We start from the raw sequence: 24,529 nt of genomic DNA, 5'->3' as shown, positions 1-24,529 counted from the left end.
AGGTGTGAGGTCATCTCCCTGCAACTGCAAGACACAGTAATATATATTTCTCGTCAGCCAAAAACACCTACTCTGCATGTAAATATAAACAACACATAATTTTCATTTCATTTCACACTGGCATGTAATGCTTAAAAACAGTTTTTAAAAGTACATGCCAACTACATTTTATTTAAGCCAGAGTACAGTACAAAAAAAAAAATCTTATCCTTGAAAATTTTAAATGAGTTTATTTTAGTCTTAGGATGCCTCCCTTTTCTTTCTCATCAGCCAAACTAACTTTCTCTCAACTGAACTCAATTGAAACAATATTCTGGAGAACCAAATATAGATCTTGGACCACAGTCTCAAAAGTATTGTTTCTGCAACTTTTGTCTTAACTAGAGTTTAGCTTCTCAGGTACTTCGAAGTAAGCCAACTCACAAGGTGAGACATTAGGATAGCATTCATCATTTGGCAGCGCTGCTACTTGAGGTGGGGTGAGTCTTGCACCCTTTGCAACTCCCTGCCCTTTCCCTTCCCTGTCTTTTCCCCTTGTTGCTGTCTCTTGTGTTGTGCTGGCACCGGCACTTTGACAAACACACGATGAACCAGATGAGGGAATGGACCCAGCGGGGATTCCCAGCCAGATCAGTGCCATGATCTGATCTGCTGCCCAGCTGCAGGAACACCTGAGCCAGCACAGGGCACGAGTGAACTGCTAGGGGCAGAGGCAGGAGGGACCGTCGTTGTTTTAGCTAGCACTGCCACCAAAGCGTTGTTTGAGGAACTGTAGAAGAGGTGTCTGCATTTTTTTTCACTCTTTCTCCTCTCTCCCCTTGCCTTTTTCTGCAGCTGTTACAAATACCTCCTCAGGCTGGGGCTGTCTTGCTGGGAATACTGCACGAAGGTGGACAATTTTTGCCCCATCTCATGAAAATAAGGAAAAGCAGACTGCATGAATCGCAGATTGGCATGAAGGGGAATAAAACACAGATATTAACCAGCTCTTATGCTCCTCTGTTACCCATTACTGCTTAACTTTTCCCCTTCCTCTGTCCCATGCCTTTCCTATCGCTTTTTTCTGCCCCTTTTATGCATCTCTGCCTACACCTCCCTCCCCCTGATCCCATTAGATCCCTACTTCACACCTTTCTTGTCCGTATCTCTGCCCTGTTTCTTTCCATCCGTGTTGTCAAGTGTCTTTTTCCCCTGCCATGGGACAAAAGACTTCTCTTTCAGCCCTGGAGTGCAGCTCATCGCTCCTTCCTAGGTGCTGGGCACCAGAGACGCCTGTCATCATGAGTTGGCTGGGCGGCCTCTTGCTAGGCACTCAGCTGCAGATGTTGCCAGTGGAAAGTCTTCCTCACAGGGAAACCTTTTGAATTTGCAATAGCAGAGGAGGAGATTGGATTAAACATTGTTAACTTGTCCTCCAGAATAGGATGTTCTGGGAAGTTCATGAGTTTAGAAAAGACTTCCCACAACAAACCCACGGATCCAATTTCCTACCCAGTTTGTGACTAGCAGACTGAGTAGGACAGGAACTCTCTTGGGAGCAAGATAAAAACAAACGGTCACGTCATATGTAGAATAGCACCATGCAGTTGCTACTGAAAAAATTATCTTGGCATCAAGAGCAGTTTCCACATGTACTGACATTGAAACTTATGAGGCAACAACTGCCAAGATGAATTTGGGCTGGCTAGCACCTCAGAAAGAGTGGGATGTTTCTAGGGTCAGAGATGGATCAGCTATATATATAATGTATTTAATTCCTTTACTCAAACCTCAGGGTTCCTGGTGAAATTTAGTTTTTTGTTACTGAAGGACTCTTCTGTTATTTCCATGAGTTTCATCAGGCAGGATTTCCTTAAGCATCTCATAAGTACATCTGATAGCAAGCACGTTTGCTGAAGGTTACCTTAGAGTACTTTAAGGTGAGTTTGGCTGCTGACCTCCACTGCATGCTCATGAGGAAAAAAGTGTATTATAGTATAACTTTTTTAAGGCATCCAGCAGAGCTAGCATAATTTAAAAACCATACAGGGTGCACATTCCAGAAGGAGATTGTTTTATGCCCGTGAGTGACTACGTGCTCATTTACAGAGGGAACTGCTGGCTGGAAAAGCACATATTTTCTATTTTTAGCTCATACTGTAACTTTTGAGATACTAAGTATATGGCAAAGCCATGCATATTAAGGCTTATTTCTTAAACGCTACGCTGCTTTTTTGTCTTCTTTTTCTGAAATGCAGGCTATGATCATTGCTTTTACATCTGACATGATTCCTCGTCTGGTTTATTACTGGTCCTTTTCGGTCCCTCCTTATGGGAGTCACAGCAGTCACACTATGAAAGGGTACATAAACAGTACACTTTCTGTCTTCAATATATCAGACTTGAAGAATGCAAGCAAACCATTTTCTCCTTGGTTTGGGAACCAAACAACATGCAGGCAAGCATCATATAACCATTCTTTTCCAATGACAAAAATAAATATAATTTTTTAATATCGAAATCATCTAATTCAGTTAACTATCCAGTAAGAAATGTTAAAACACAGTAAAAGCCAGCATATTTTGAATGGCAGAACTGAGAGGAAGTATTCACCCATAAGTTTGTGCTATGCAGAAAATTCTTACTTTCTTTTGTTTTTCTCATAATTGATAGTCTTCAGAAAAAGCACTTTAAAAGTTTTATAAGTAATTCTTAATACAGTGGCAAAAAAAAGGATATTTCAGCCAAATATAGCTTACTCTGCAGATATTATTTTACCCATTACTGTAGTTAGGTGCAGCTAACTGTTCCTGGATGCACTAAGCAGGGACATGTCTTGCTCCATCCTCTGGCCACAGTGCCGTACTGCAGAGATGCCTGAGACTAGTTCCTGCCTTTCCTACATTGCTTTCAGATACCGGGATTTCCGCTACCCTCCTGGTCACCAGCACCAATATGAGCATAACATATACTACTGGCATGTCATTGCAGCCAAGCTGGCTTTCATCATTGTCATGGAGGTAAGCGTACGGGGTTTTGAGCATTACTTATTTAAACTTCTCTTCCCTCCATGCAGAAAATCCTTCAAAGACATTCTGTCCAGGCATGGCTATCAGAGCAGGTGATATGTGCTAGCATAGGCAAGAGCTTGGCAGATGTAAATGAAGTGTAGCACCATTAGAAAAAGAAGTCTCTGAAGTCATGACATCAGCTGAGGATTGCCCCACATGTTTGCAGTTTCTTTTCTCAGGAACTGTAAAATTATTTTTAGTGTCAGAATTAGAAGGGACAGTTACACCAAAAATATTTTTACATATACTTAGAGGTATATGTAAGAGCCTCATGAATACATATACATAATACATGTGCACTAGCAGAGTGAAGTCTATAGACAGCCACTGCAAGAGGTGAGTCTCTACATGAGCATCAAAAAGCAATTGCTCCTTCCTCTGCAGCTACAACCTGGGCTTACAAAAGATGGGAGACGGTCCAAGATGAAGGGAGAGGAATATTAGGTATTATTTCATTATAAAATGTACTTAGGGCCTGATCCAGGGACTACTGAAGTCATCAGAAACTTGCAACTGGTTGGATCAGAGTTCCCGTAGCAGAGAAAAGTCCATTGCCCCAGAGTCATTTGAACAAACCTAAAACAATTTTAAAAGAAACTGTAACCACTACTTCCATGCAGGGGAGAAGGACTGGTTACCAGGGTTCCCCCAAAGCAGGCAGAGAAGTCCTTGTTAAAATCAGAATTAGAAAATCAGAAATTCTTGTTTATCAGACAATTATTCTATTCATTAGTCATGTCTGCTTTTTAAAATACTGTTCCGCTATGATAGAAACTGGTACAGAACCAGCTCAGAGTCTTAAAAGATAATGTGACATTTCATTTATAATAATAATAATGTCCTGTTCAGCCTGACTGACATTTTTTCATTTTCATCTTCCCCAGCATATCATATACTTTGTGAAGTTTATTATTTCATATGTAATTCCGGACGTATCACAAAAGACCAAGAGCAAGGTCAAACGAGAGAAGTACCTAACACAGAAACTCTTGCATGAGAACGATCTCAAAGTTGTGAAAAAAAACATGGGGAAAATAGCTGACAAAATTATCAAAGGAGTAGACAGCACTTTCCGACCTAAAGCTGAATAAGTACTTTCTTATATGGAATAACAGTATTTAGCTAACTAATGCCTGTCCAGATATTACCAATAGCTAATCAAACACTTTGGATTAATTCCCTTTACTAAACATTGTTACTTGCAACTGTTACCTGCTCATTTACCTGTTTCCCTTGGACAAATGCAACCACTGTGACTCAGATGATAAGAGTTATCATTTTTTTAAACAGCTTTAGTAGGACATATTTTTTTAACATGTGAAGATAAAAAATATTTGTTATCTTAAGATGATGCAGATTAATTCTCAAATACATAGAGTGCTTTCCACTTTATTTAGGCATCAGCTATTAGATCTCTTGTTTGACTTGAATAAAACCTTAAGAACAAGAATGATTTGTTATAAGAATACCATCACGTCTTCTGAAGGAGTTTTGATTACTTGCTAATGCAAACCCCAACTATAAAATGAAGAGGAAAAGCCAAAACATGAAGGAAAGAGAAGGAAAACACAACTCAAAAGCATGTTGTTAAGCCATTGGAATTGACATACTAAGCGCTGTTGTGTGCTACACTGAATTAGCTATGCATACTGAGACTTAAATGGATAACAAGATATTTCAATTAATCATGGACTTGGATCACAAGAAGCAGCAGGACTGTAAACCCATCCTGTTCATCAATCTCTGTGTAAACACGAGAATTGCCTTTGAAATCAATGCATACAAACTGACTTCAGAGCACTCCGAGTGCGTAGAAAACTCAGGCATTTTATCTTTCCCCAGTCAATGTACTTTCATTAGTTCACTTGCCCATTCTGCTCTGAATGACCACAGCCTTGAAGGTCTCCTACCTGTAACAGTAATGAGTGTTAGAAGTCTTCTCACGTACTAAATCAGTATTTGTGGAGGGCTGTCTTTTGCATTTCTCCCACACCAGAGGCACCGCGCTCTTCCCTGATAGATTTCGACATAGGAAGAATGTGCAGCTGGACCTGTTGTAATACAACATTGCATGATAAAGTGAATTCTGACAAGATCATGAATCTATTGAAACTGGAGATTGGAATAAACCATTTAATATGCCTTAACCATGTTATGAAGCTTTAAATAACTAGGAAGGGTGGTAGAGGTGTGGATGCATGTGCTAGAGCCATCAGTCATCTTCAAATTAGGCTGCAAATCTGCTTGGCTATTTTGGCTCCAGTTGCAAACTGGGAGTTAGGGAATTACAGATTAAGCATGTATGTAGATCTCTGCTTTGTGTCTGCAGCAGTGATATTCCAGATTATTAACTTGCTTTCTCTTTTAACAGTTTTAGTGGGCCAATTTCTACAAATTCTGAAAACCAAAATCTTGTTAAAAAAGCAAAGTATGCCTGTACTCTGTAAAACAGGTGATTACTGTTGCGTTTGTGATTTTGTACTCTTCTTAAATGTAATAGATATACAGAATTTTTAGGCAGATTATTCATATAGCTTTTTACATATTAAGAAGTTCATTTGCAGAAACTAAGTAGCATTTCTAAGATGTATTTTATCCCATTAATAATCAGAAGGAATCAAACATCTGAATTTTGTAGCAAAACTTCCGAGTACTGACTGCTGTGTACCTCAAGCCTGTCCTTTGAAACAGCAACATTTAAACCAGAAGAGGTAGCACGTGAGGGGAGTCCTTTCAGCAGTCATGATATACAAGCTTTCACTCAGCAAGACTTCGCATGTTTGCATGGAAGAACGTGAGGGGAAAGCTTGGTTCAAAACTCAAGGAAAGATGAAAGAAAGAAACTCACAGGTTCCAGAGAGCCGCTTGCATTTCTGACACTGAAGGACTGAAGTTTACTTATTATAATGCCCAGAAAACTTTGTGTAGACACCACCTGAAGGCAAAAAAAGACACAGGACAGAAAAACAAGATAGACTAATGATAAATGGACAGTGATGGAACCAGTGCTTCTTTGCACAGGGAATTCTACCCTTTGCCATTTGTTTTGGTTTCATCAGAATCATGACAGGTCTTTAATTTACCAGGAAGCAAATTGGGCAGATGGACAAACACTCAGAAGTTTCTAAACAAGACAGAATTTATTATCAAAATATATCCCCTCAATACTGGTTTGACCTTTTCCCGGATCACAAGATGGTTGGGGTTGGAAAGCACCTCTGGAGGTCATCTGGTCCAGCCCCCTGCTCAAGCAGGGCCACCTAGAGCAGGCTGCCCAGGACCATGTCCAGGCGACTTTTGAGAATCTCCAAGGATGGAGACGCCACAACCTCCCTCGCCAACCTGTGCCAGTGCTCAATCATTCTCACAGTGAAAAAGTGTTTCCTGATGTTCAGAGGGAACCTCCTGTGTTTCAGTTTGTGCCCATTGCCTCTGGTCCTGTCACTGCATAGTATACCAAACTTCTAAAACAAAGTTTTGTCCAAAAAAACTGTTTCATGGAACTATTTTAGTGAAGTACTCAGGACTTCCCTGTGCAAAATGAGTTTGGTTAGAAAGGCCAGTCAGCTCCTTTCAGATTTGGAGCTTTTGATTTTAGCTGTGAACTGGCCCTTCCCCATCTGCAGTTGTGTTCAGCTGCGAGATGCCATTTTCATACCCCCATCAGTGATCACAGCGCCAGTGTGCCTTAAATACCTTTTCAGGTGCAGTGTTGGAGGGCTGGGGCAGGCAAGGAGGCATCCTGTGATAAAGGAAAAAAAAAATGCAGCACGAAATGGACCATTTCAGGTAATTATTTGGTCTTAAGGAAGCATTTATTGCCCTCTTTGAGAGGTAAAGAGACTAGGAAACAAAGGAATTGGGTGCCTTGCCTGGGGTCACACTGTGAGCAGTGGCAGAGCTTAAGGCTGATTTTCAGGAATGCCTGGTCTTCTGCTCCTTGTTTGGTTCCTGTGGCCTCTCTCAGTTGCCCCTTTTTACATCAGTTGGCAGCATTTCCTAAAGGGGGAGCTGGCCCTCAGTGTCATCTAGAGTTTATATTCCTGCCTTTAAAATAGTGATTTAAAAAAACATGCTACTTCAGCAAAGCGTGTATATCTATGACTTGGGCTCCTCCCATAATAAAATCCTAATCAGCTTTGGGTGTGTTTCTACATTACCATTTTTGTTCAGATCAAGAGTGTGCTTTTGAAACTAGTCTTCCACTTGTCCCCACTTTCTGGGCGGTGCTTCCCGTCACAGACTGGTCTCAGGGCACATGGACTGGATTTCTCTTGGTTTAAACTGAACCAGAAGGCAGGTTTTAGATATGCACTTAATGGTCTTTGACAGGCACTTAGTCCAGAGAGCTAAAACCAGAGCTAGGCTGAAGAGAGCGGTGAGTACTGCGTGGGCATCACCTAGTCAACATCAACTTTTTCCTCTAGTGATTTGCTTCTGAAGTGCCACGCTCCTTGCTAATGTAGCTGTAACATTTCATTTCAGAAGACATTACATCAGGAATTCAGTTCAGCTTGCCATATGCACAGTGTTATTCACAGCACAGTTCTGAATGAGAGAGAAAGAAGAGGAAAACCAAGAGAGTGCCTAATAATTGCATTTTAATAGTTTGATTTAAGCTGTGCAATTTCTGTAGCCTCTACCTCCAGCTGCCGAAATGTGCTCTGCTTGTACACAGGGAGCTCTGCGGAGGCATCAGAACAAAATGCTGGGGGGGCAGTTGCCAACATATGAGTATTTGTAACCTACTTTTTTTTTTTTTTTTAGGCTAGGTCACTTTAATAATATTTAAAGATCTGCTTGAAGGGAAAATTAACATTTGTTTTAAACTATGAATCGATTTTACTCTTTTTTACACTTGATATGTAGGCCAGACTCTTACTTTGTACAGATCTGTTGAAGTGAGGGTGAATTTGGACCAGTGACCATTTCATTGCCTTAACAAGCACCATGAATTACAGACCATCACCACTGTTCTAGACTCTGTGTATGTTGATAAAATTCAGAATGTAAGAATGTATTTTTTGTACTTTTTCTAAGAATGTTTGCTATTAGTTTCTGAATATTAAGATTTCTTTATATTTATTGTCATCAAATAAAGTCTATTTTAAAATAACGATACATCTGATGTTGATTAGCATTGTTTGTTTTTTCCATGAATGATACTGCTGCTGCCAAATGCCACATTTAAATTCTTACAATGTCATCCCTGTCTAATTTCCATATTCCTCCTCTTTTTCAATCTTTTTCCATTAAACTGTTACTAGTACTAAAATTTATCTCCTGTTTTTTCTGCATCCTCTAGATGGAAGTCATTCCTTTCAACACCAAGTTGATGACAAGGACCATTATGTTCTCATACAAATAAACAGTTTAGGTCTTTATACCCTTTCACTCCTGTCATGATAAACCCTGTGTTATGTTTCAGAGTCATCATTTATTTCTTGATCTGGATCGAGCCTGTGATGCTCCCACCTCCAGGCAGTCCACTCTCTCTGTCTCTCCCTGCCATCCAGCCAGCCAGCCATCAGTTCTCTTCTGCTTCTGCTCTGACTCTTCCTCTCTACTTCAAGAAAATCCTTTTCTAAGACTTAGAGAACAGGAAGGTTAGAGAGTAATTTTAAACAAAGGCCTTCTTTGCGTTGAGGTGTGTTGTTTTTATTTCCCTTAGGGACTCCCAAGATCTACTTTCAGTAGTTTTATGATAGTTGTTGAAGCAGAGGTACTACCACTTCCAACCTGTTTTCTGCTGATTAAGGGCTGTGTGTCATACAGATGCCAGTACCCAAGCTGTTCTGCCGCTCTTGCATCGATTTGGCTTTGTCAGAGCGAGAACAAAAGAAACATCGTGATGTAGCATAATAAGGGTTATTGTCCTACAAGCAGAAGGATATAGTATCATCATAGGCCAAATCTATATGAGGACCATGTGTTTTAAAGTTGACTGATACATTTAAAACCCTTCAAAGAACAGGCTTTAGTGTTTTTCTACTTAATACACAAATAGCCAAAATAGCATATTACTTCTGGTGGTACCTGCTGAGTTTTAATTCTTTCTGTCACAGAGCGGATGAATTGCCCTTATTTTGGATAGCCAGTATGTGCCAGGTGAAAGCAAGCTGTGCTGTGCTCTGCCCTGCTTGGTACACCCCGCCTTGTCACTGCGGTCCACCTGCACATCACCAGAGATGTCAGCAAAGGTATCAGCAATTCACACCAAGTCTAGATTTTTCTCTGGTATGCCCACCTGTCATTTCCAGTCTACTAAATAAGGCTGCGTTTCCTATACAGGGGAACAGCGCTGGTGGCTGCAAGCTTTATTTTTATTTGCATTTATATAGACCTCAACCATGGATCAGTAATAGGTGCAGAAAACACTGAAAAGATATGGATGTAGTTAGTCATAAATAACCTCCACATGGCTTGGGGCAATACTTCCCTCATAAGAAAATAATGTATCTTAATAGCCTGATAATAGTAACAAATTCTTTCCAGGAAAGTTGAAGAAAGTGGTTTTTATTTACAAGCTGGAAGTGCATCAAAACACGAGCCTTTTAAAGTTGCTTTCTACAATTTTTATTGCATTTTCTGATACAACTATCCTGTAAAAGCAATGCTAATCGCTGGGATTAAAGTTACAGTTTAACAGTCAGCAATGATGCAAAGAAATTAAATCACTTCTCTTGCTTTTAGAATGGATTCATCAATTCTCTGGTTATTCCAGGCAGTCCTAGCACAGGGTATGGTGGTGCACATGTGAACATGTATCCTCTGTCCTCTTTCAAGCACACACACACGTGCACACACTGATGAGTGTTCTGCCAACTACAATGAATGTAACTCCCGGCCTGCCTCATACTGCAAGATGCTGTTTTCCAGTAAAGAAAAAAAGTCTTCCATCCAATTGTATCAAGATATATTATTCTCTATAAATATGTAGGCTACGGTAATCTAAATGCTGAAGAGAAAGAAAAAGAAGAAAAAGCACGCGACACAGACCATGGAGAAAATCCCACTGCATTCCATGGTGCAGCGAGCACAGGGCAGGACACAAAAAGGCCACCTCTAGCATATGAAGAGAGAGTTTGGGGGGGGGGGGGGGAGAAACTCAAATTATTAAATCGTGCAACATGAGGAAAATTACAGCCAACTCTGACAGCATTAACACAATGTCAGGGGTTTTTTTTTATATATTTTCATGCAGTATCCATGTAAGCCTCTCACGTCATTTCTCAGCTTCTGGGTGGACGTCACACAACAAGTGGCTAAATAAGCTGTGCTGGGAGCCACAGCCACCTGTGGCTATCGCCTTACCTCCCCATTCTCTGGGATCCCATTTGGTCTCCTGTTACAGCTGTATTGTGCTCATTCATGCAGTCATTTTCTAAACTGATCTGGCTGCTCAGAGTGAGCAAAGTTACATGTAAGCCTCTGTGGCAAGGGCACTGCAGGATCTTCGCTTGCCGGAGCCTGGCAAGCCAGTGGAAATAGTGACCGATACCCCCAGCCCAGCATTCAGCCCTGAACATCCATCCCCTCCACCGAGGGTCGATGGCGCTTGGGGTTTGTCACGTTCTTGGATTTTACGGAGCTGAGAGCAGCCTGGCTACCAAGAGGTGAGCCAGGGGTTAAGGTTACTTGTCCCGTGAAAATATTTTGGTGGCCATGCCAGCGTAAGCAGGCAGGGGCTCTGCCTCCTCCCAGCAACCCCAGGGCTGCCTCGTGCCAACCCCTCTGTTTGTGCAGCTGTGCGCCGGGCAGGGGAGTGCAGCCGCATGGGTGGCTGCGCTGGCACGGGCGGCTGTGCTGGCATGGGCGCCTGTGGCCGCATGGGTGGCTGTGCTGGCACGGGCGGCTGTGCTGGCATGGGTGCCTGCGGCCGCATGGGTGGCTGTGCTGGCACGGGCAGCCTGGCAGAGGGTCATGCAGGGTGGGAAGTGGGGGACGGGGCAGTGGGAGACGGGGCAGTGGGAGAGGCAGCCCAGCAGCAGGGCAGCCTCCGGCCCAAGAAATCTACCAAAATGCAACCAAATATGTTCCTCATCCCACGATTATTTTAATGAGTTAAAAAAAAAGGGACTTGCCTGCCTGCCTGAGCTGGTTATCCAGCTGAACGGGCAGGGCTGTGCCTTTAAGAGCCCCCTGCACAACTGCAAATAGGCAGGGCTGGTCTTGGCACCTGGTCTGGGTCCTCTGAATATCCCTATTCAGGGGTAGCTATTGTGCCTTGAGCTCACGCTTCACCTGAAGCCAAGTGAATTTTTCAAGTTCAGACATGCCCTCTGGGTGCTCATAACTTAAACTACATAGACGATTATACAGACGGCTAAAAATTGGCAAAATCGGGCCCTTTTAACCGTTGTCTTAAATGCGGTTTTGCAAAGAATACGGCATTGTTATTTCTGAGATTGCCAAAACGTCACCTGGTCTCTGAAAACCCCAGGACGCCCAGGGAGTTTTGTGACGGCAGCCTGCAGAAGCCTGCTGTGCAGCTGGGGGCAGAGGGGACACCAGACAGGGGTATTTGCAGGAGGTTTCGGCCAGAGGCAGAGGTCACGGGGCGAGGGCGAGAGCAGCTCCATCCCCAGCCGCCGCGCAGCCCCCGGGTTACAGCACTGACAGCTATGCCAAAGCAAGAGCTGCAAAGTTCTTGCTGTATCTGCTCTTAATTAGTAACTACCTAATTAGATCTGGGAAAGGCAAAAACTGATCTGCCTTTCGTTGAGTACTGTACTTCCAGATTAATGATAGGTTATAGACCTGTTACAGCTCACAGCAGTTTTCTTTTAAAGAGATGCTAAAGTATCTTTTTTTTCTGTTAAAAAGGTATATACGATATGCACATTGCATATTATATCACTGTTTTCACACATGACTACAAATAAAAGAAAAAAGGCTGCATTTGTGCTCTTCATAATTTCAAGCTTTAACTGGGAGGCATAAATACAAAAAATAAGCCGAACTGATTTTCTTTCCTTGTCAGCCTGCTCCCATATTTTTTCCCCAGTGATCTATAAGGGGAAAAAAATGTCACCATCCCCCAAGAGGAGCCATTAACAAATACTTTCTTATCTTGCAGCTAAAGTAATGACATCTTATTGACAGCGCAGCAGAACAAACAATGTCTTATTGAAAGCTCCAGTGCTGGAGGATTTGGGCTGTCCTCAGGACTTGAGACCAAGTAATGAAAACAGGTTTTGCTACTAAATCAAAGACAATGGCTGCTCTAGTTCTCCAATGGCCTTTAGCAGTCCCAGGCACACAGAAGGTGTGCATAGCTCACCGAGGTATCACCCACACTACAAACTCAATCACGTACGGGGACCTTACAACGAGAAGGATGCCCAAAGTAGCAAGCAGTTAAAGTATGATCTATGGTACATATGGGAACGGTGCTGGAACTTTTTCTCACCGCTGTACTTGACGTATGGATGGGCCTGGAAATACAGGTCCATCCATTTCTTACAACCCGGTTTAGCCTTATCAGAGTCTAAGGTAAGTTATTTGCTAATTTTTGTACCTCATCAAATTAATTGGACCAGCTGCGGACATTTTTGACAACTGAACATGAGTTGGTGATTCGGGTTTTGTTTTTCATGTCTGTGTATGATCTTATTAAAATTATTAATGTGCCTTTGTTCTTTAGATAGATTCTCCTTCTTGTAGGCTCCTCTCAGCATCCTGTGGCTAAGAAGAGATTTTTGCAAACCAGGTATCAGAGTTAGGTCCATTGTATACATATGGCTTTGTACAGCTGAAAAATCAGTCAGACGTAAAATGTAACTGTGCCTCCCAAATTCATCCAAGCAAAGGGGAAACAGAAATGCACAAAATAGTTATGTTGTAGAACTGCAGCCCACAGTTTCAACTAATCTAAGCTACCTCTGTCATAGTTCAACCACCTCCTGTGTTCCCAAGCAAGCTTTCCTGCACATTTCTCCACTGTCACTTGTGTTCATTGGAGACCCTGGAGAACTAGCTCAGGATGCGAAACTGGGAGAGACCGAACTAAAACAGTACAAATACTGAATATTCTTCTGCCAGTTTAGCACACTGAACCAGCTCATTGCAGGGCCAGATGGCCACAATTGCTGGTGCACCGAAAGAGCAGGGCATCATGGCAGGGCACAGCAGGGTAGGACAGCAGCACCTGCTTGGATTGCTTTAAACCCTCATAGACCCGTGTCCTGGATGCGGAGGTGGAAGAGGCAGCTGAGTGGGTCTAACAGATCTCTGCCACAAAAAGGGTCCTCGCTCCCCCTCTCCATCAACCTTCACCATGCACTTCTGAACAGCATTCCTCAGGCCCTTCGTGAAGACGATGCAACTCACCAACCCAGCAGAAACTTACCCCCATTTTTACCTATGCAGTTTTATTCTGGATCGGTGAGTTAAACCAGCTCATTACAGATCCAGCCAGCACCAGAACCAGTGCAAGGGGTGAGGGAGCACACAGCCAGAAGCTGGGGGATCGGACCTGCCCTTTCAGGGGTAATGATGTATTAGATCAGCTGAGCCATCCTCAGCCTTGCATGGGATGAACTGCGGCTCTCACAGCTCCATTATTTCACAGAAAAGTAACTTTGTTTGCAAATGCTTTTTTTCTCCTCCTTTATTTGTGTGTTTACAAAGCCAATGCATCACATTTGTACAGCACATATATAATAGACTTAAACAGAATGTGAACATACATTAAGAAAGTGCTCGATTTATCAGTATTAAATTTAACAGATCTTAGACTAAACACAACTTTTATTGTTGAGTAAACAAAGATTAATATTAAACCCTATCTGTGCTAAAGCAGGAGTGAGCAAAACGTGATGTCTTAACTTGTGAGCACGCATCTTCAAAATGCAGAGCTGAGGCCAGAAGGAAAGTGAAAGGGGGCTGAATTCAAACCCCCTGAGGAAGCTAAACATCCACCAAGGCTTGACCAGGAGGATGCTGGAGGACCTGCGAAGGAGCGAGGCTTGTTCTCAGAAATGGCTTCTCAAAGAGACGCTAACAATGCTGGCAAACAGCTGGCTCACGAAGATCACTTCCATTTTCCAGATATCCCTCTTCAATGAAAGCTGAATTCTCAGGAAAACAAAAACTTATGAAATATTTAAATAGACCTTTTTTAATAAAGAAATTCTTACAATAACCAGTCAGGACATTCCCACTGGTTCTCCTCCCATATTTGCTACCATAGCTCCTACCTGGATGTTAGTGGCTCTGTACGACACGCTCCTAGGAGATCATGCCTGATTTAACGGGCAAGAGACGAGCTGTGGATTCAGACAGTCAAGCCCAAAGAGACAATCTTCAGTGTGGTGGACAGTAGGCTCTCCAACTTCCCTCTTCTTCACCCAGGAATAAGATATAAGCATGCCTCAACCTTGACTCTGAGGTGGATTGCTTTTCCCTCCTCCAGACTCAGGATTGCCTGATTTGTGCACATGACCTAATAAACATACTTTGATTTGTCTTGCTTTTACAAAAATTAGAAATACCTGATTCACCCACTTTGAAATCCCAGAATGAGTCACATTTGTGCAAAAACGCCCAAATCTTTGCTTTCTCCTGTTGCTTCTGGTTTTCACTTGGTCTTGCAAAGAAAGAGGACTGACTACACTTGCACTTCGTAGCTTATGGGCAAAATGGCCTCAGGGCAGCTCTTCTCTGCCCCACACTGGTGGGCTCTCTCAGCAGCAGCACACTCATAAGAACCCAGCACCACCACATCTAAGTCCAACATCTGGCCCCAGTCAGCCTCAGACATAAGCCTGAACACTTTCCACTCTTTATCTCATTATCCTTTTTTGCTTTATCTTTCCAGTGTGCCAGGAGTTTCATCTCTTTAAATATAAACATCCTCTGTCTTTAAATACCAACAGCCTCATCTGGCCTATCTATAATTAAGCCGTTATTAGAGTAGTTTACTTTCATTTCACAAATGAGTATCAGAGCTCAAGAAGTACAAAAATCCCACAAATTAATGTGTTGCTCTTTGCATTGATTTCATTTATTCCTGTTGTCTGGCCTTAAATGGGATTATGACTTGAAAGGTCAGGGTATCCTGTAGATAAAATTTTTGATTGTCCAATACTGGAAGGGTTAGAAAATTGTAACCACATAGTCTGAAAAAGTAATTTACTACTTTACTTCAAGAATCTCCATCATTCAGTTCATAGACTCCTTAAGTCCACGTTATCTAATGACTTACCCTCAATCGTACTTCTAATATGTGAATGGAAACATTACATTTGGTCACAGTTTGTAAAACTGTTACGGATAAGTCTAATCAGATCTTTTCAACAACTCTAACTGCAGGAACATAAGGTACATCACAGCTATTCTTAATGCAGACAAACAGCTTTCCAAAGAGGAAATTTCATGTTCAGTACAGCCAAGTGTGATGAATCTCGCCTTCCTCCCCCCCCCCCCCCCCCCCCCGCCATTTGCACTCTACATTTCCAAAGCATCTTCTCAGTCGATGGTGCATTTCCATGAAAGACGAAGTTCTCCAAAAGCCTCTGGAAATGTACGTTGCAGAAAGATCAGAAAAGCCATCTTTGGTCTGTTTTCCTCTTTGGATTTGACTGACACAAAGGAACCTGGGCTGTACTGCTGTCGGGGTCAAGAAGGTACATCTCCATTCAGTCATGGTGAAACAGGACGTTGGTGTGGACTTTTATTTTTGTGAAATAAAAACTGCGGAGAAGATAACCACAATTATTAATGAGCTTCAGCTATATTAAAGAAACAAATGAAATATCAAATACATTGATTTCTAAAATGATCGTAAAGAAAGAAACACAAGAAAGGACACCAGTGATCTGGTGAACAGTCCCAAGCCTTGCCCTTCTCTGGAAGATCCCACCTCTAAGGTGACACACGAATACATAGTCCAAAATTTTTTTTTTCCTTTTTATTGTAAAAATTATATTACTGAATATCTTAAAGTAATGGCTGAGAAGACGAACTGTACTGCTAGGCTGATACTGATCTTGGTGCATGTGCAAGCTCAGCCGCCCCCGGGCTCGCTCCCCGAGCAAGGGACACGGCTGGGGTCAGGCCATTCCTCCAGCCTGGCTGATGGCACTACCACTTAAAAGCACAATAAGAAAAATGGGCAGTGAGGGCAGAGGGAGAGGCAAGCCACAGGGCCAAGTTTCACCTAAATCAGCATGATAATCACATTTTTTTGCAGAACATTGTCCTTAACAGAGGTTGTTCTTAGCCTGATCCTTAATAAAGGCGATAATAGCTCATGAGAACAACAGTCACAGGAGATATTTCTAGTCAGCTTTTGTTCTTGTACTTGGCCAGTTTATGTGCAGCCTAAGGGTATAAATAGAGAGACTATAGAGAGGATTAACAGACTTTCTTTCCAGCAGGGCTCATGTGCCAAAGCGATGACTCTATTAGCATTGTTTCCCCTGAAAGGTTTGTTTCACTCAGAAACCAGCACAAAGGCACCAAACTCTTTCCTGAGGCCCCATTTTCTCCTCTGAAGAGGAGTGAGGCTTCAACTGTGGATCTAAATGCTTTGGAGTTTATCCTTCCACCTGGGACAACCCAGCCGGATTTTCCACCTCCCATTTGCAGACCATAGTCAGGGACAAGGTTTCTGTGGGGATTTTACACCTCTACAAGCTTTACATCAGCAGTCACTTTTTAACTACAGCATTTTAACACTGAATATCATTTGATGAACAGGATGTTAGTGATGACTGTGGCCTTTCACTCGCCTGTGCTAAGGAGACAGCATATAAAACATCTCCTGTGTACTGTCACCCCAACAGAATGTGATAGAGGATGGGGAGAACAGGCATTTGAAGGCTAAGCCTCACCTCCCCAAATTTTAGGGCTCTGGAGCATAAACATCTATATCTGAGCAAGCCACCCTAGGATCCCTTTGTAGTTAACAGAGAAAAACTGGCACTTTTCAGGTGTGATCCTTCTGATCCATTTTGATCGACGTTAGGATGTGGTGAATCACCTGGAGGTAAACGGGAACTGGCTCAGTTGTCTGCAGGTGACCAGGCAAGGTTGTATTTCTGCTTCTGTTCTCTGTCACACATGGACAATTTAATTTCCTAAGCCCCCAGCTTCTCAGTTTTCTTTTTTTTTTTTAAACACAATCTAATCTTTGCAAAGCTTTTTAAAAATGAAGTATTCCCTTTTTAGGGATAGATCTCACACAAACACAAATATCACGGAGCACATGGAGAGGCACAGCAGAAAGTACAGTGACTTCCCGTGGAGCGAACAGCTGGAAAAAGACAACGTGACCACATCCATCACCGGAGGAGCAGCAGGACCTCGCTCTGCACTAGGCACCTCAGAGGATCCACCAAAATGTCTGCACATGTGATTAAAGATGATCAACAAGTTTAAACACCTCTTTGGACCAGCTCTCTGTCCCCAGCATGCCAAAGGATGGAGCTCTTGCAGTCTATGGCTAACAGCATTCCCACAGATGAATCATTAAGCAATTTGAAAAACTGATCATTTTGATTTTGACCATCCATGTGGTGGGCAAGGTCTCTCTGGTGTGCCATAATCAGCTGTATGATCCTGTCCAATATGTGCAGTGCTCAATTTAAGCAACTAGAAACAACAGTCTGCATGACAGGGTAATCATTCATCCCGGGTGCCTTGTGCAACAGCGGGATGAAGGCTGAAAGCCATCTAAACAGCTAAGTGTGAATTACTACACCATAACTCAAAGTCAGTGGTATCTTTTATTAATCATTTATAGAGCTGTGTATTATTAATATATGCAGAAGCAGCTGTCTCTCTCTCTGGTGGAATTTGCTTTTGTGAGTGATTGGGGGGAGACCAAGGAGATGAAGAAGCAGAAACCTAGCAGAGCCTTCCTGAACAAGGAGGAGAGCTGCAGAAGTAGGTCACGAAACCTCTCAGTATGTGGATGGGTCCTTCCCTCATTAGGCTATTTTAAGCACACAGGACCAGATCCTTAGCTGGTATAAAGGAGTTTGGTCCCATTGACTCCATTGCAGCCAGACATATTGACACTCCTTGAAAATCTGGCCCATGATTATTTAAGTATAAAGAAATACCCCCCAACACACCCCAATTACAAGCCCAAAAGATACATTGAGAGCACAGTAACACCAAGCAGGACATGCAACGCACTGCAATAACAGTAAAACTTGAATGTTCCTCCAGACGTGAGGCCAAAGTGCTTTTACTGCTGCATGATGAATACATTACAGAAATGAAGCTGTCTCTATGTATTTATAAAACAGATATTGCCTTCTTATTCACTGGTTCATGGCCTTTGCTTACCAACACATTAGAGCTGCCCTCTAGGACTTCTTCCACTTGAGGACTGAATCTCTGAACCACTCTGGAAGATTAAAAAGCACTCTTGGTTTTACAGAAATCAGCTCCTCCTGTTTAAACACCTAATTAATTTCATGGCAAGCATTTCCCAGCATTTTTTTCTTTTCAATCTATTTACGGGCCTGCTGTCTGCAGCGCTTTCCAATACAGCAAGACCAGCTTGTTTAATCTGCTAACATTTGTACATCAATTGCTCCGTGAAAAGGCAACTTTAAGGAATGAATTATCTATCTCTTAGCTGCCTTTAAAATTGAGTAAAAAAGAAAAAAACTTTTTTTTTTTTTTTTTACTACAGCTGAATGGGAAATATTTTCCCTCCCCAGAGAGCTTCTAAGAGTCCAAACTGGTTTATATTCCACAACCCAAGACCTTGGGAAGTTTTCCACAAACAGATTTAAAAGCCTGGAAAAGGCTGGAGTAAAGCATTTTCACCTGGGATTTGGGGAAAGCGGACTGAGGTCCCTATACCAATGCATAATTATCTAAAATGACAGTATTAAATGATTTCATTAGAAGAAACTCAGAGAGTCCTTCCCACCTAACTCTTACCCCAGCTACCATCCAGTATTTGGGCGCACTCCTGCCAAGTTTGAAGCCAGGGAAGTCTGATTTGAGTCAAAGCTTTCATCATCCCAGGATGGGTCCCGAACACTCACTCATGGCGGGAGGAAGAGGAGAAATGTTCCTCCCTGCTCCTCTTTTCCCTCCTCTTCCTCCTTTTTCCTCCCAGCTTCGACCAGACACAGCGTACTTTAGCCAAGAACCTTTCTGCAAGGATTTGTGTGCGTTAATAGAAAAAAAACATTTTTTGCATTAACAGAATCAATTTAGATTAATCAGCTTAGTGATGACAAAAAAAAGTGAAAGATGTTCACTTCATAGAAAGTGTGTGAATGAGCAAAAATACATATATATGTTCATATTGATCTATAGATCTCACAGTGTGAAAATTAACATAATTCTAGAAAGCCCTAAGACCGAAGTATTGCTGCTAAAATACATCTAAGTCCATAACACAGAGCAGGGAACATCAGAGACCTAACTTTTCCTAGCTTTGTCATACAATTTGACTGAAATAAAAAAATCAGATTTTAGGTGACCCTTTCCCATTAGTGACATTAATATATGCTTTGAGACCACTTATAGTCCGAAAGCTGATACCGGCTAGGACTGAAAATTTTAGTTGTCAAACAGTTGATTTTAAGATTGTTTTCATTTTGCTTTTAGGCTGATTTGCAGTGCTCTGTATCTGTCAAGAAGTGTGTTTGGTTTTTATCCTTGCTGGGAGGTTTGATGAAAACCTGATCAGTGCTTTATGTGTTTATTTTAATGTGTAGAAGGGTGGAAAAAGTTCCATCACTTTTGTATCAATCAGTAAAAAAGCTACACAGATGCTAGGTGGTTTTTAAGATTCACATTTGTAAACTTAAGTGTTAGAGGAATTTTTAGTTAAGACATCTGAGTGCTTTTGGATCTGGATCTTAGGTATGTACCAAATATGACTGAACAAATTTGCAGGATTGTAAATTAGGAAAAAGCACAATACACAAAGAATCTTGCAATTTTTAGAAAAACTTGGATATTTACATCAGTTACAAAGGTATGCAATATTTTCTGATACGTAGTTTGCATTTGTTACTGATGTTTTAGCTTAGAAATAAAATGAGATGTATGATACTGCATGAAATGGAGTACTGATTTGCATTGCTTTTTAAAGACTGGATTTATTTTAAAACCTGTTTTCTTCATTGTAAAACGAGACTAGTTTTACTAATACTAGCACAAGTATTCTCACTGCTTTGGGAAGCCCCAGGGCAAAGCATGGTCCCACCACAGGGAACAGCAGTATGGGTGCCTGCAGAAGGAGTGGGCTGCCAGCTCCCACTCCTCCCAAAGGCATGCTGCGGATGGGGTTTGGGACCAGCACTTCAGCCAGCCGTGGCACTAGCCACTTGCATTTTTAAATGACGAAAAGCAGAAGGGGAGTGCTCCAGTGACCGGATTTTCTTTCTGTGAGATACGGCTGTCCGAAGTCAAGCTTTCAATTTTTTCAATTTTTGACCTTTTTTTTTTTTTTTTTTTTAACAAACTTAAGGTCTCATCCTTCAAACTCATCACCACCGGCATGGGTTCATATGCGGGATCAGAGCCACAAGTCCCAGCGCTGGAAGTCGCCCTTTGGCTACTGCCTTTCCCTGCTCCCACCCTGAGACAGAAACCCGTCACGACTCCCCCATTTCCCCTGGCAGACAGTGGGAGCCCAGTCTGGCACCACCGCTGCCATCCTGCCCTTGGGTTTCCCTCCCCTCTGCTCGCCCGCCATATCTGCAACACCCCTGAGCTGTTTCTGAAGGCTTGTTCCAGTCCCGAGGGCCACATCTGCAAGCTGGTTTTCTAACCACACGCTGCACTGCTAACAGGACCAGCTCTCTGGGATGTTTTTCAATTGTCCTGGATACAGCTGACTGGGAATTTTTCAACAACACCTATTTTTCTTCAGGAAAAAATACCAGTTCATTAAAAGGGAAACCTCAAGCAGAAATCTGTCGGTGGGAGCAGAGTGGAAGAAATTGGAAAAAGAAAAAAACACAACTTTTTTTCTCTTGAGAAGGTGGGATTTCTGCTGAAGTCCCGAGAGACAGACAGCCCTGGCCCCGCACACAACACCCTCATCTGCAACAGCCATCAGCTCCACAGCGTACAACTTCATCTGGAAGAAGCAGCCTGAGGTTGAGTCCCCAAACCAGAATCCAAATCAGGGGCTTTTTTCCTACATCTGGAAAAGTAGGCAATGCCACTGCTTGATTAGTCTTCTGCTGTGCTAATGAGCTAAGCGGTTCCCGAAGGGCCTGGGGAGAGGCAGAGAGGGTCGGAGGGCCAGGGTGCTCCTGGGACCGAAACCTCTCGGGTGCAAAGGTAGCCCCGTGCTGCCAGCCCGGCTCCAGCCCTCCTGCAATGCCTCACCCGAAGCCTTTGCCAAGCCCTGCAATGGCCCCACCGCCTCACCCAGCCTGTGCTAGGATTTGAAACACCGGCAAAACCAAAAATAGGAGTAAAGAGTGGATAATCCCACTTTATTTCCAGGGCTGATGAAGGGGTGGCTGAGAGCACATGCACTTGCTGCAGGCTGTCCTGGGGTGGAGGCAGCCTCTCCTCTGCCCTTGGATCTGAGACAGCTTACCAGGAGGCATCTTGGGGGTTTGGTTGTGGAAAAGTCCCTTACAGCATCCAAGATACCACTTGCACGTGACGCACAACACGTGTAGCACACGTGTCTCTCGTCTGTGCAGTAATGAATAAGAAGATTTTAAAGGGACTTACTCTAAGCTGTGTGACTCACCCAGAGCTGGGTGCCACCATCTTTTTTCCAAACTCAAAACCAGGAGCTGATGAGAGACTTGGTTGCTCTTTCACACCTTTGTGATCTATTTCTTCAGAAACTTCTCCCTAGGACTAGTAAATGGTAATTTAATGGGCTGTTTCCTCCAATATCCACCTTTTACTGGCTAAATGCAATGCAATTTACCTGTCTGATGGATTAGGAGAGCAATTCCTCCTTGTGTAAGGTAAAGCCTGTAAGTCACATACCACTCTGCTCTTCATCTAAAGGTGCAGTATGGAGTTTCACTGCGCTTTCAAAAGACAGGGTGAACAGGAGCAAGGCACCAACTGAATTATTTTTTCTGTACTCATTCATCTATCGTGGTTCTGATTTTAGGTGCTTCCTTTTTAGTGAATTTAGCCTCCCCTCAGCTCTCAATCCTTCCTCCCTTTAGCTCAAGTGAAAGGCAGCTTTAATAAAGTTCAGAATTGCCTATACATCAGACGCAAACCTGCTGTCAACCATCAATGCGTTCCCAAATGACGCAGCGCTAGTGACAGTGGGGCAGGTCCTGCTGGTGGCTGTTCCCCAGGGGTACGCGAGGAACCCCCCCCCAGCCGGAGACCCCACCGCTGCTGTTAATAGTGAGCAGACACAGCTGCCTGCCCACACTTCAGCAATCCCGCCCCATCGTCCAACAAGCTACAAGTCTCAGAGTTGCCCATATAAGCATTCACAAAGGCAATAATGAAGTTATTTAAGCAGCTTATTTCTGCCCTCTGGGATAGAGGCGTTATGATGTGATCTAATATAGGGTCTATTTCTAAAATGCAGCGTGTGTTGAAAATGGGCTGCAAAATAATGCTGTTAGTGAAGGTATTAAAGATAAACAGTTATTAGCAACAGTCTTTCAGTTGACTACTGAACTGTATGGAATGGAATAAAGATGAGGGCATTTCACAACTGAGGCAGCACAAGTTACATTATAAATTTCAATATGCTGCCATGCTACACGAGCTACGTTAAATTATTTTTCCTATATTTGAACTTATCAGCTGTTCCCTCTTTCTTTAAACAGGACATTCTTCCATGCAAAATCATTAAAAGCCTATTAACATGAAAAGGCAACCCACTTTGAATGTTAATAAAATACAAACACAGATTGTTACACCTGTCTTCCTTCTTTTGTTTTGGCCAGACACATTACTAGAGATTGGCTGGTATGGCAGGAGTGGTAAATATCCATCCCTCCTCACTTGCAGCAATGCAAGGCAGTTTCCTAATGCCATTATAAAAATAATTTGCCAGATATCTTTATAAATTAACCTTTGCATCCATATTCTGAAGAGTGGCTTAGGAATCTTTCAAGTTGGGAAAATCTCACAAGATACGAAGATGATTATGCTATGTTTTCTATCATTTTCCTACTGAAGACCCCTTGAGAAGAATTTGCTCAGTCTAAAAGCAAGTGACTTTTATTCTAGAAAAGAACAAATATGCAAGACATTAGCTCAATAGATGTGAGCCAGAGGTTAGGATGGAAAAGCTTACATATTCTTAATTATAGCTTTAAAAAAATTTTAAATATACAAACACTAAATTTCAGAAGTTCACCTGAAAAAATATTGCAATTGTTGCATGACACTATTACTTTCACACTTGACTTTGCAAATGATCTTTCACCTCTTCACATACATTAAAATTGAAAAAAAGCTGTCAACCTGATATTTGGGGCCTAAATAAGCATTCCTACACTCAGTCATCAGAAAGTTCATCCTATGTGCTCTAGGTTACACAAACCTGTTATTTTTGTCTGGATGTTAGAAAGGCAAGTCCTTTACATAGTCTTCTATTCCACTATTATTTTTGTCCACATATATACTCAATTTTCACGTAAGCATCCCAAATCCACCCAACCCCCCATAAACCAAGATCTGTATGACTGCCTAAATTCCTTAGATAAATTCACCTAAGTCAGGTTAGCATGTACAAAGGCCTCTGAGAACACAAAGAGGGGCAGTCACAGAGGGCTATCAGATAAAGCATCCCAGCATCTACTTTACAGCTGTTATCTCTCCCCAAATCCCCTCTAACGACTGTACAAACCATTTCAAGTGAATGGTTAATTCAAACATTAATTGGGTCAGAAAAATGAGAAGAAAAATAGAACAGAAATACAGCAAAATAATATAGTAAAGGGAATTTAAAAAATAATGAGAGGAAAAGTGTCTGCAGAGTGCATCCCATCCAGCTCCAGCTGCTTCGCTTTGAACTTGGGGGGTGCCCCAGTTTTTGCAGGGAGCTCACCTGCAGCCTCAGCCATCGCTGGAGTCAGGCTGAAGCATCTGGGGGAATCGCTGCAGCCGAGCCTTTTGATATTAAAAGTAAAGACTCTCTGCAGGAGGAAAAAGAGAGAGTCCCTTACACACCTACATTCTGTTCTTTTTTGGGGGGGGGGGAGGTTGTTGACACCGTGTTTGAAGTGATAAGCACTGTAAAGCTCTGTGTCTAGGGCTCTATGCTACATACTTAAGCTAAAAATAATTTTTAAAAGTTAATCAGAGAAGGCTGTATAACATCAGCTAGGCAGTGCAGAGGCTAGTCTGGTAATTTTTTTCTTCCCATGAATGCTTACAAATTTGAGTTTGCTTTGAAAACTAAATAGTACTTCAAAACACAAGAGATTTAAAAATAAAATTCCCATTAACAGCTGTTAACAAGAATGATCAGTGTAAATCCCTTCATATTAAGACAAGAATAAACTCCTGGAATTCGAAGACTGTCTAAGGAAGAAAGAGAA

The 24,529-nt window shown here is 42.3% G+C and overlaps 1 protein-coding gene across 1 annotated transcript in view; it reads left to right on the top strand.

Annotated features, from left to right (window-relative positions):
• Positions 1–4,385, top strand: part of ANO6 (anoctamin 6) — a 57,364-nt gene extending 52,979 nt beyond the window's left edge. Inside the window, exons 18-20 of the mRNA XM_050903252.1 lie at positions 2,238–2,437; positions 2,894–2,999; positions 3,935–4,385. Coding sequence (XP_050759209.1) covers positions 2,238–2,437; positions 2,894–2,999; positions 3,935–4,141 — 513 coding nt within the window. The 3' untranslated portion in view covers positions 4,142–4,385. The remainder of the gene's footprint in view (positions 1–2,237; positions 2,438–2,893; positions 3,000–3,934) is intronic.
• The last annotated feature ends 20,144 nt before the right edge of the window (positions 4,386–24,529 follow it).

This window comes from Gymnogyps californianus, chromosome 1 (assembly GCF_018139145.2).
Source record: "Gymnogyps californianus isolate 813 chromosome 1, ASM1813914v2, whole genome shotgun sequence".
In the NCBI taxonomy this organism is placed as follows: domain Eukaryota; kingdom Metazoa; phylum Chordata; class Aves; order Accipitriformes; family Cathartidae; genus Gymnogyps; species Gymnogyps californianus.
Note: the sequence above shows the minus strand (reverse complement) of the source record. Positions and strands in the feature narration are given on the sequence as shown.